At 34.3% G+C, this 12,964-nt stretch overlaps 1 protein-coding gene across 1 annotated transcript; it reads right to left on the bottom strand.

The window, feature by feature from the left end:
• Window positions 1–4,165: 4,165 nt before the first annotated feature.
• Window positions 4,166–6,934, bottom strand: LOC149248280 (histone-lysine N-methyltransferase ATX3-like). Its single transcript, XM_089448714.1, has one exon. The coding sequence runs from the start codon at window positions 6,932–6,934 to the stop codon at window positions 4,166–4,168; it is 2,769 nt and encodes a 922-aa protein (XP_089304840.1).
• Window positions 6,935–12,964: the final 6,030 nt, after the last annotated feature.

The raw sequence follows: 12,964 nt of genomic DNA, 5'->3' as shown, positions 1-12,964 counted from the left end.
GATGGAAAATACATTGGTTGCATAATGATAAGTTTAAAGGATACAAGGAGGAAGAGTAGTGAGAGAGAGTTTGTTCATAAGAGAATTGTGACCTCAAAGACAATTATAACTAAGGGGAGAAATGTTGGCGGTAGGGTGCGGGGGAGACTAAGAGTGGATGCTTAGAGATCCATGGCTGGTAAGAGGACTAGAATGGAGGATGCGACAAGGGAGGAAACACTAAACTACCATGAGACTATCCTAGAGAAAGGAAAAGAAATTGTCGAAATCTAGGAAAATGAAGTAAGGAGCATCCAAGAAAACAAAATTGAGGAAGAGGTAGAATGGATCATAGACACGGGGAAATCCGAAATGAGGTAGATGGTCTATCAGAGAAATTTAGAGATGGCATGGAATGTTAAAACCTTAGTGGGAAATATGAAGGAAGAGGTGATGAAAGAGAGAACCATGCATCAAATGGAACACTAGCTACAACTAAAGGGAATTAAGCAGCGACTGTGACTTGTAGAAGAGGTCGGGCCAAAGGGTGGCAGACATAGAGTGCATACAAGATGACAATTGGAGATATGAACAAAATGTTCTCAATTTACCTGGAATATATCCAAAATCTAGATATCACACCGGGACAGGGACAGAGAGAACCCGCCAGACTAATGAAATATAGGGTCATACAAGTAATTGGAGCTACAAAAAGCAACCAACGAAACAGACAGCAGGAGCGACATCAACAACAACTCTAGAGAAGATTACACCTACATCTCAGTCATGTGTGGTGGAAGCTCCATCAATATCCCTCGATAAATGATCATGATTTTGTGTCTAATTTTGTTTTATTTTGTCAAGTGGCTATGTAGGTCGATTCACAGTAATATGATGATAGGTAGGTTTGTAGGTGTAGAACATAAACATAGATTTACATACGGACTGCCCTCAATGTTAAATGGCTAAGTAGTAATATAAGAAAATAAAATTTTGCAAATATGTCTCGGAGATACATAGACAAAAAAACCTTATGGCATGTATGGCTAAGTTTTTGTGGAAGGCTATATTCTAGTGCGACTCATCTTGTTTCTAGTTTGGTAGACTCGCAGGTTATGATGTAGTATATTGTTCTATAGTAATATAAGGTTTTCTATAGACTTAACAAAAAACAAAGCTGTAAAGTCAAAAATACATCAAATGAGATAAAATTAACTAAATTAAGAAATATATTGAATAATACTTATCTAGATTAAGAAATTAGGGTTTTCCATTAAAATTAAATAAATTATTCACCAACATATTCAATTGAAGGTAATTAATTGGGGATAACCTGGAATAATAATTGGTCAATGCAAGTCGAAAAAAAAAAAAAGGTTATAAATAGTGGAGAAACCAAAAAAGATAGTTGTACCTAAGAAAAAAAGAAAAGTTTGAATAAATTACTAGAGTTAAATTATGAAAGAAAAAATAAAAATTAAATTAAATTTTAATACAATAAAAAAATTATCCAAGCTCATAGAATAGTTTAATTATGTATTATATCATTTCGTTAAGCTATATACTAACCTAGATCCATGTTAACTCTGAATCTACCAAGAGAAAACATTTATTTGTAAACTAGAAAAATCATGCTTTCAATGTGCAATCAAGATGATTTTGATTTTAGTGGTCACTACCTGAGGCCTATAGTGTGGCTTGGGGAGTGACCATTGTGTGTCTTAGGCAATGACCATTGTGTGGCTTGGAAAATGAATCACTCGGCATAAATTTAAAATTAAATTTTAAGATAATAAAAAAATTAGCCAAGCTCATGGAATATCTTAATTATGTGTTATACCATTTCATTAAGCTATACCGACCTAGATCCATGTTAACTCTAAATCTACCAAAATCAGACATCTAATTGTAAACTAGAACAATCATGCTTTCATTGTAAACTAGAACAATCGTGCTTTCAATGTGCAATCAAGATGATTTTGATTTTAGTGGTCACTACTTGACACCCATTGTGTAGCTTGGGGAGTGGCCATTATGTGGCTTGGGGAATAATTCACTAGGGCTTATACACATGCATTCAAAAATGGGCTCTATTTCTGACGAGATAATCTTCCAAATCTTCTATTCTTTCGGTGTGTACCTTTGCACCTTTAGGGACAAAGTAAATATGTTGACATTGTTGATTAGGAACAAATAAGCACTAAAGTGAGATATGATTTCATGAGTGCCAAAACGATGAAGCTATTGTGAGGTTTATCTACCAAATCCTTTCCATGAAATTTGAATTTAAATTTAAGCCCCGAGTACATTTGAAATTTTGAAGTTGACATACTAATCTCCTGGGAGAGTAAGCAAAACATGTGACTCTATAAAACTAAATGCATTATTTATTGGAAGTTTTGGAATGGGCAAGAGACCCATCAAGGAAAAAGATTATGGGACATTAATTGAAAAAGATTGTGAGACATTAATTCAAATAAGAATTCCATTCATTCATGCGTAGAGATAGCCATAGAGAGTAGAACACATGGGTTAGTGCAATGAAATTCATTAGTAAAGGTTTCCAATTTTTGAAGAGTTTTTATGATTAAACTATAATTTGAGTGTAAAAAAAGTTCTAAATTTAGATTAGAATGATGTTAGTGTGTTTTTGGATTTCTATAAAAATTTATAACTATATGACACTTGCAAAAGAGCTCTTGAGTTCTGTTTGATTGGTTGAGAAAGCCAAGAAAGAGGTGTGTTAATTATAGATGGAATGTGGAGCGATGAAGGGTTTCTTTTCTTAACTTCAAGAAAAGAGGCTTCTTCATAGTGGAGATCTTTGACTTTATCTTGTGTGTGAATGAGGGTTTTTTTCACTTAGCCTATTTACTAGTCACTTATTGTGGTATCATGGCTTCCCTAGGGCGTGGACATGGACCTAAAGATGATGTGTAGCTCAACTTGTGCTTCGTGGAAAATGCTCCTTCCCAGATTAGTTTCCAGTTGTGCTTCTTATGTTAATTTGTTGTTGTCCATTTACTATTTAAATAATTTTGGAAAACATTTGTAATGTTTAGTTTTATGATAATGAAAATTTGGCTATATGATTATTTCGTAGATACACATACTCACACAAAGTTTTAAAGTTATGTTTGAATGGATGAATTCTTAGAATATTTATATCCATATTATCACTCACCTCCCTGAATTCCCAAGAACATAATTTTTGTACATGAGTTTTTACCCAAATAAACAATGAACATTTTGAAAATAGATACAGTGTATGCTCTTTATAAATTTGATTATGATCCCTTCTAATATCTAATATTTAAATGTGTACTTAGGAGAATATACTTTTTAAATTTAATACACTTTTACTTACCACCATTGTTATTTAATTAAATTAGTTTTAATTTAATTAAATTAGTTTTAATTTATTTAAAAACTATTTGAATTAAAACAATGATTTTAATTTATAAAGAATTAAATAAATATAGATATTTCAACTAAAATTAAATATTAATGTATAAAATATAAAGACATATTTAGTTTCCAAATAATTAAAAAAAATTAAAATATTTCAAATATGTAAAAATAAACTTAAATTTCAATATTATTTTTACTTTATCATTATAATTTATTTATATTATAAATATTCTTCCTAATAAATAGAAATGAATAAAAATATTAAATATTAAATATTAAAATTAGATTACTAAAAAAACCTTTTTCCCTAACCCTTAAAACCAATATAAATAAGTTAAAAATATAACAACAAAATACTAATATATAAAATTTGAATATAAAAAAGTGGAACAAAATAATTTGATTTACCTACTAAATGCACAACCCTGGATAGTACTGTAATCAATCGATCTATGCAAAGATAGCCTTCGATAGCCTGAAAAGTACCGTAATCGATTGCAATCCAAACATGAATTGGATGAGCTGGGTGGATCCCATCTATCTGTTAGCAGCTTATAATTAATTGCAGTGGCCCGACTCTGAGTAACAGGAAAAATGGAAAAAACACTTACAGAAGTTATATAATCCATAGAAATTAAAATCATATAGAGTTGTATTTGAATGCTGTCTGTAAACACATTAATCAGCAATAAGAACTCTTGATTCATTCATAAATAATAACCTTTGAATACAAATAAAGATAGGGAATCGTTATGAAAGGATATCATGAAAATTCCTACATAACTTTACGACATGTTGCTTCTCCGCAAAAGCATCGTTCTCTAATTCCCCCCTCCTTATTTAATATGTAATCGAACGTTATCTCTTCGTCAGCCTCAATGTCTTTCTTCGCAAACAATGCAATTCGGCTCTCAACACCGACTGGCAATATCCTCGAAAAACAATTGGGTGCACACGAATGGTTGATCATACGCGCTGCATTTCCCTTTTTAGTGGCATCAATCACTGTTTCTTTGTCGATTGCAAACATGTACGTTGATTGTTTACCCTCTGATTGATATCTCTTTTCTCTTAAATTGGCAACACTGTTTCTTATTATTTCGCCCCGATATTCTATCACCATCTCCCCTCTTCGAATGGGTTCGATAGTAAAAAGACCATATCCATGAACTCCAGATTTCCCAAAGCGAAATCGGTTTTTTTCATTTTTCTGGCAGTAAGAAAGACGGTCTCTGTATGAAGAGAACTGTGGTGGATCTGCTTCTCGTTCTGTTTTTAATCTCTTGTTTATAGCTTCTCTGGAATGGTGGGAGTATCCCACAGATCGGTGAATTATGGAACTTATGCCCGATTTTGCTTTCAGACGATTATGCACAGAGGTTCTAGATGCATATGGTTCTTCTATTTTGCAGAGTCCAACTACCTTTAGATTATTATCATTGTTTGAAGATGAACTCTCATCTGATGAATCTTCTGAATCTGTTACCGCAGCAGCTTCCTTTCGGATTCCCATATGTATAGAATCTAGATCAGGGATTCTTACACCCACGTTTGGATCCGGAACCCTATGAGAGGCGCAATAGGAAATGTAGGTGCATACATCCTTTCCTTTCTTCTTCCAGTACGACCGCTCCATGTGATACCCTTCAATTAATGCACACGTGGGATGGTAAAAAGTTTCACATTCCTCACACTTGACGCAAGACCCCTGCATTTTGTTACAGACTACGCATGACCTCCCAAAAGAGTCTGGTTTTATTTTCAATATGCCATGTACGGGTTCCATAGTTTTATCATTCAAAAACGTTACTTCATTACTAAAACAAGCACATATAACATGCACCCAAAAGCCACAAGTTGTGGTAGGTTTCAGGGCACCGCCCATTACAGGGCAGAGGCAGCAACGTTGAGGAGTAGTCTCTGTCTTTGCACTCTCGCAAGCTGTGCAAAGCCAGTCGTCTAGCGATTCAATTGCACCATAACAATTTTCATGAACCCCAATATTGCATCCATTGCACATTAAGATTTTATTATGATGCCAATCTTCAGCTCCATGGCATACTGCACACCTTTCTGCTATCCAGCTTTCTTTGATTGGCTCGAATGGTTCTAGCAGCCACCCTATTAATTCTTTCTCCCTAATGTTGACCGGTGTCTGTCCTTCAGAGTTGAAGAATCCAAGGCCACGAACCCCAGCTCCATATGCCTGGTTAAGCCAATCAATGAGATACTGTTTGGAATCGCTGACTCTAATACTTTGCTTCCATTTCTTCCCCTTAGAGCCTACGTGCTTTTCCCATTGCGACAGGCTCATGGACTTACCCTTTTCACATTCGTTGCATTCACAGAGGATCAAATGGCTATTAGTCACATAACTCGCCTCCTTGTCATTACAAACAACTGTAATTCGTTCTGGAACAGTGAAAGGATTATTGTTTTTCTCCTTAATTAGAGAGGTTGCAAAGGCCGGTTGCTTCGGCGTGCATTGAGGACAGGAATACTCAGTAAGGCCTTGTGGGTCCTCACTGCTTACCTTATCACAATCATAATGAACCCAAATCTTGCATTTTTTACAACGAAGCCAACCTCTTTTGGTCGTGGGACTATATACCTTCATGCAAATGCCACAGTACTGATTGAACTTGTACAACTTGTAGCAATGTCGACAGATCAGCAAGCCCATTTCAGATGAATATGAATTACGTAGCTGCTTCAACTGAACGGATGGTAATAATTCTGAAGCTGGAAACTTCTTGTTACAGCTACTGCACGTTGTTTCTTCTTCTTGATCTTGCATAATCCTGTATCCAGAAAAATATTCTGCTACTTTGGCTACCTCCATTGCCTCAAAAAATTCATCCTTAAGGTGCTTAGGAGAACTTTTCAGGAATTTCCGACTCTTGTATTCTAATGTGCTGAAGTAATCCCAAAAAGAGAATACCCTTTTTTCATTAGCCCATTTATATGCGCAGTCCGAGTTATTTTTAATGTGGAAAAACTTAACACAAAGTCTTCCAGGAACACAAACGCTCTGCACAGATTCTGGGGCATCGTTCACCGGGTCGATAACTTTAGCGGGCCAAACAGGTATGTCCTTTCTCCTCTTAGACTTCACCCAAACGACATCACCCACGTCAAACTGTTGAAGACGCGGGCCCTCTGAACATTCAAACGCCACCATATTCTGCTGAGATGACGGCTTCGAAACCCTAAAATCATCGTACTGTTGTTCCTTCTGGTTTGCCTCCGTCACCTGCTCCTTGTTGGGTGCGTTAGTATAGATCGTTCTTGCAACCCCTACTGTAGGATTTTGACCCTTCAATTTTATGGCTAGCTCAGTGTTCATACTTTTCACGCGCTTAGTTGGTCTATTCTTGAATTTCAATGATTCATCTATAACGTCGCAAAACAGGTCCTGAAGCGTCGCCATTTCAGGCGTTCGATGCTCATCGCCGATATTAGGGCGCCGAAATTCATACCCCAATGATTCGTCAACGCCGCTGTTGCATCTCAAATCTCTAATTCTTTTCCTGGAATTCTCCATGCTAAAAATTAAACCAGGACGAAACCCTAACCTGAACTTTGCGTCGAAGGATGGTATGGCTGTATAGCTAAAGGATAGAGGGGACGTTTAAAATCTTTGCGCTAACTGATAACAGTTTGACCTGTAGTGGAACCCGTTGGAGAAGAAATAATGCAAAGCAAAGAAATACAAGCCCGGTAGCCCTTTAAATACGGGAATCCCTCCTAAAAATAAATAAACAAAACGAAAAGCACAAATTAAACGGCGCAAACCTAAAATGGAAAAACCATGCCGACAATATTTTAGTTTCTCTGTGGTGTATGGATCCAGGAGCCAATTCTCCATTGTTTCCTCGACTCGATTTTCTATGTCGAAGTGGGAACCGTCATATAAAGTCAAGAAGTGAATATGTCGATTGGCAATGATTAGTTTAGCCACAACACAAATTCTCCAATTAAATCCCACCTTAACTCATCTTAAATTTAGATGGATGCTTTTATAATTTTATCATATATAACTCTGACGAATATATTAAGTAAAATTTAGAAAGTTAATAATGTTACATGTTTTTATAATTTTATCATATATAAAGTTTTGTTTACGATGAAAATATTATTATATAGAAAATTTATAATTTTACGTTTTGTTAGTGGGATGAGAATGTAATGATATTAATATATAGAAAATTTATAATTTTACGTTTTGTTAGTGGGATGAGAATGTAATGATATTCAATATTTGCTAGTTGGATGGAATGTAATGATATTCAATAGATAGTATGATTTAAACCAATTGCAACTCATTATTAACTTATTGCATAGTATTCTAACTTGTCATTAAATTATAGCATAGTACTCATTAACTTATTGCATAGTATTCTAACTTGTCATTAACTTATAGTATAGTACTTAATATTTATCTCGTTTTAATATCCAATCAAAATGTAAAGAATAATAATCAATTAACAAATCTAAATAATTTCCATTTTCTACCCATATAAAATCAAAAAAATAAATCTAAATAATTTCCATTTTCTACCAATATAAAATCAAAAAAATTAAACTAGTAAAAGGAGCTCGTAGCACTCAGGGCTGAATTCGCCACAATGTAGATGCCTACCTTCGTAAATCGGTAACTGAACAAGGTTATTTGGGCTACGCCCAAGCCCTAAACTTAAATTAGGGGTTTTTAGGGGCATTTATCCTTGTAATTTTATCCTATATTAATATGTTGTTTAATGGGATTATTTGATTTACTAGTAAGTATATAAAAGATTAACTATGTAGGAGGTGTTCTTATTGTAATTTTTTTTTAATTAAGATGATTATATATGTATATAAAGAATAGAATGGGTGTGAGTTAATGATACTTTATCATAATATGTTGTTTTGGTAATGTAAAATTAAAAAGAGAACAATTCATATGGAAGGATGATTAGAAGTACTTACACAATGTATTTGAATATGGTTTATAGAAATTGTGTAAAACTATGTGAATTTTGATATTTTCTAAAAGTGTATGCTATTTGTCATGCAAACTATAATGCATATGTTTTTGTTAATGTTAATTTTGGGTACCTAAATGATGAAATTCCACTACAAAATTTTTTGGAATTGTAAAGACATATTGTTCTTATGGATAGCTATTTTTCCAAAAAAAATATTTGACCTTTAACCTATATCCAAAGCAACCAAATCATCACACACATACGCTTCCCACCTAGGAATTTTTTGAATTCAAAAAATATGTGTGCATGCTTAAAGCTAAGAACATGTGCATATTCCTTACTCTAAGAATGTGCACAAATTTCTAGCTCTAGGAAAGCATATGCATGTTTAGATCCAATAATACATACATGTTTCTATAGATAGGAGTTAGGGATGAATGAGGTGTAGGGGGATGGCAGAGAGAGAGAGAGAGAGAGAGAGAGAGAGAGAGAGAGAGAGAAGGTAGGAAGAGAGATATAGTGAAAGTTAGACAAAGAGAGAAAGAGAGAGAAGGTGGTGGAGGAGTGCAAAAGTGAGAGGGGTCGAGAAAGAGAGAGTGAGTGGTATTAAGGGAGAGAGGGAGGGAGATAGAGTATGATAGAGAGAGGGGCGTGAGGGGAAAGATGTGTGTGTGTGTGTGCACATATATATATATATATATATATATATATATATATATATATATATATATATATATATATATATATATATATATATATATATATATATATATAGGAGGGGTTGTTGTGAGTGGAAAGATAGGAGGAAGGGGAAGATAGAGGATAGGAAAGGAAGGAGGGGGTAGAGATAACAGAGAGTGAGTGAGTGATAGATGGGACAGTGGAGGGTGGAAAAAGAAAATGGGCGGGGCAGAGGATGTAAAGCAATTATACCTATATATAGATAAAATAGTTCTATATGAAGGAAAGAAAGAGACAATAAGAAATTTACTCCAAACTTCGCCCCAATGGGGAATCATAAAAATTCAATCACTGCCATCTAAAAGCTCAATCTTTCCCACCTATCTTTTATTGTATGCATACTCACCTCCATAAATATGCCCATAATTTCTCCTAAAATCCCTCCCAAAATGTTTCCATTGATCTCTCAAGATATCTTCATCCCTAAGATCTCTCATTTCTATCTAGACATATAGAATTAGTCTACATCATCATATTATTTCATTAACCGTTACAAATGAGAAATATTCATTAAATTGGCCCCTTCCTCTCTCTTCTATGTTCTTTAGTCTTTATCTTAATTTGTGGCCTTCTTTCTTATTTGGCCTTCTTCATTTTCACTTACAAACTATAAACATTGTTGAAGCCTATATAAAAGAATCACCATCCACTATAATGCAGGGGCCAACTATCCTTATATCCATTAGTTCTCTATGAAATTCCTTATCATACATGCTTCACCAACAAATTTCCATCACATGTCTGCATACTTATAGCTGTAATATTACCGCTATCTCATCATCAATCATAATCTCCATCATATTTTCCTGGCTTACCCATAACCATGCTCTGAATGCTCTTACATTAGACTCCCAACGAACACAATTTCTTCATGGACTCCTTTCCATATGTTCCTTGTCACTTTCAAAACTAGTTTGCATTAGTTTATCACATATTCAATAGTCGTTCCATTCTTGCACAAGTCACTCTTTCATGACTTGAAATATGCCTAACTACTTCCTTACTAAGATTAGTATGTTTTCCAACTATGAGCTACCTTAAATCGATGATTTTTCCCATGGAAGAGCTTCTCTTTATGAATTATTGTAACATTCCTATCTTGACCCCTCATTTAATTTGTAACTAATTTGGAATTGTATTGCCTGTGTCAGCATGGATGTGCCACTATTGCAAAAAAAATGAACTAGATGAATCTAGGAACATTATATATGTAATATAAATGTTGGATTAATAAATATGTTTTCACCGCTAATTGTGAACATAAGAGCACTAAGATGGGCTATTATTTAAAATATGATAGTATTATGGGAGTTTTCAACCAAATCATTGCCATGAAATTTGAATTTAAGTTTAATCCTTTTCCCCCTTACCTAAGAACCATTTCATTGTGAATGACATAGTACCTAGTACAGTCATCTTCATTATTGGGTTGGTATCTATAGCAATGGTTCATAATTTAATGAAATGAATGAGGGTAGTACATTCCTTGTACTTTGAAGTTGACATATAAATTTCCTAGGAGACTTAGGGAAATAAGGGATTGTATAAAAAAAATGCACTGATTATGAAATTTTTCCAAGGGGTTAAAGACCCATCAAGGAAAAAGAGTGAGACATTCAATCAAATATGAATTTCATCCATTCATGCATAGAAAGAGATACCCTTAGAGAGCACAAACACATGGGTTCCTCAGCGATGAAATTCACCGATATAATGTTATCAATCTTAAGTGGAATGATTGTTGAATATTTTTTGGTGATTAAAATGCATTTTAGGTGCTCAAATATACCTATAAAAATGACAATCATGGATTAGAATGATGTTGATGTTGTCTAGGCGATATACAAAATAATTTTTTTCTATCAAACACATGTAAAAAATATTTGGACTCTAGTGAGGAAGAGAGGGTTGTGATCTAATATGAGTTGGTAGAGATAACAAAGAAATAAGGGGGAAAATCATCGATGGATCAATGAAGGGACTCCATTATTAAATTAATTAACCTAGAAGAGAGGAAAATGGTGATCACGAAGGCCTAGACTCAATTGATATTGGATATCTCTTATTTTATCATGTATGTCAAGGATAAATTCCTTCAATTAGCATGTTCACCACATAGTTATTATTTTCCCCTTTTGGTATCATGGCAAGTTGGCTAACGGGTGGCTAGATGTAGAAATCTAATGTGTGGTTGAGCCTATGGCACAGGGGCTTCACTGGGGGAGCAATACCATACCATGTGCATTCATATAGGGGGATATACATTGAGGAAAAAATAACATAATATATTGAGGAAATATGGGGGGGTAAAGGGTTTTTATATTGGTAGGCATTAAAAATGGAGCTCAAAGCTAATGAAAAAATATAAAGGGGTATAAAAAATGTTAACAAAAAAAACAGATACCTACAATATCTAGTGAAAGTAGGGGATTTTTAAATTGGAAAGTTGTATTTGGTTTTGTTATGAAACCAGCTCACAAAAAGATAGAAAACATAGATGAACGCCTTAGAAATAAGCCTCTTCGAGAGTGCAACCTCCTTTACATTACACAAATGAACAATTCTCGGATGATGCAAATGACAAGACCTCCTTTCTATATATAGGATTCTAAGGGGTCATAATATAATCAGAGCCGACACAACAATAATAATGTAAGGGAACAATAATAACAATAGTGGGCTTCTATGGAGAACAATAGTAACAATATGGGGACTACATGTGTACAAAAATATAATAAAGGGGTTGTACTAATAACAATAAGGGTTTACACTAGTAGTATACGGACCTAACATGCCCCTCTCCTTCAAAAAGTGTTGTCCTCAACACTTGAGTAGTTCTTGATGCTTCTGTATAAAATTCTTGTCCTCGTATGTGGAATCTTCAGTGGGTAAGTTCTTCCACTTGATGAGATACTCTGAAATTGATTGATTTCGTAGCTGTTAGGTTCTTGTTTGTGTGACTGCTCCAAGTTACAATTTGATTTTTCCTTCCTCTTCAAGTACTGGAAATATTTTTTGAATTGGGATCTTCTGCAACTTTTGAATGAATAACCACACATCTTTGTCCTTCTTCCATTCATCCCTTGCTTCATTTATCCAATTTGGTTGGATAATAGAAATACCACAAAATAATGCTTCTGCATCCTCATCCTTTCTTGAGAGTGCATTTGCAACAAAAAATTTCTTCCCTTTTCTGTAGATGATGTCAAAGACATAACCCAACATATTTGTGACCCATTTTTTATGTTCTTCTAAAGATAATATTTGCTATAAAAAGTATTTAAGACTATCATGATCCATTTTTACATTGACATGTCTTCCCATTGGGCAAGGTCTCCATTTCTTAAGTGCATGTAACATTGCCAATATTTCCTTCTCATAAATAGCTTGCTTGAGATGTAGTTGTAAAAATACCCAATCACCTACATCAAAACTTTTTTCACAACGATGTTGACCTACTTGTTGTTTCATTCGATTCTGCACCAAAGTGGTGTTATCCTTTAAAAGTTGGAGAACATGGTGTTGATGGTCGATGTGATCATTCACTACTTGAACCTTTTTCTTCTTGATATGTCCTTCTATCTTGAGAGTTTGAGGAGTGCTAATTTCTCCCAATGCTTTACAAGATATGGTCAGATTCATTTCTTGTTGCTCGATGTGATCTTTCAATTCTTGAACATTTTTCTTCTTCATATGTCCTTCTATATTGATAGTTTGAGGAGTGGTAATTCTAGCCAATGTATTACATGATATGTCTGGATTCATTTCTTCTTTCTCGATGTGATCTTTCACTTCTTGAACCTTTTTCTTCTTGATATGTCATTCTTCTTGAGAGTTTTAGGAGTGGTAATCCTTGCCAATGC

The sequence above is a fragment of the Pinus tabuliformis genome, chromosome 7, assembly GCF_031772625.1.
Source record: "Pinus tabuliformis cultivar Carrire ecotype Pingquan chromosome 7, CPIR1, whole genome shotgun sequence".
Classification (NCBI taxonomy): Eukaryota; Viridiplantae; Streptophyta; class Pinopsida; order Pinales; family Pinaceae; genus Pinus; species Pinus tabuliformis.
The sequence above is the reverse complement of the archived record's forward strand: the minus strand, read 5'-3'. Positions and strand labels throughout refer to the sequence as shown.

Bases quoted from the DNA above. Each gene is read 5' to 3' on its own strand.
- LOC149248280 (XM_089448714.1), bottom strand. From the start codon at position 6,934: ATGGAGAATTCCAGGAAAAGAATTAGAGATTTGAGATGCAACAGCGGC.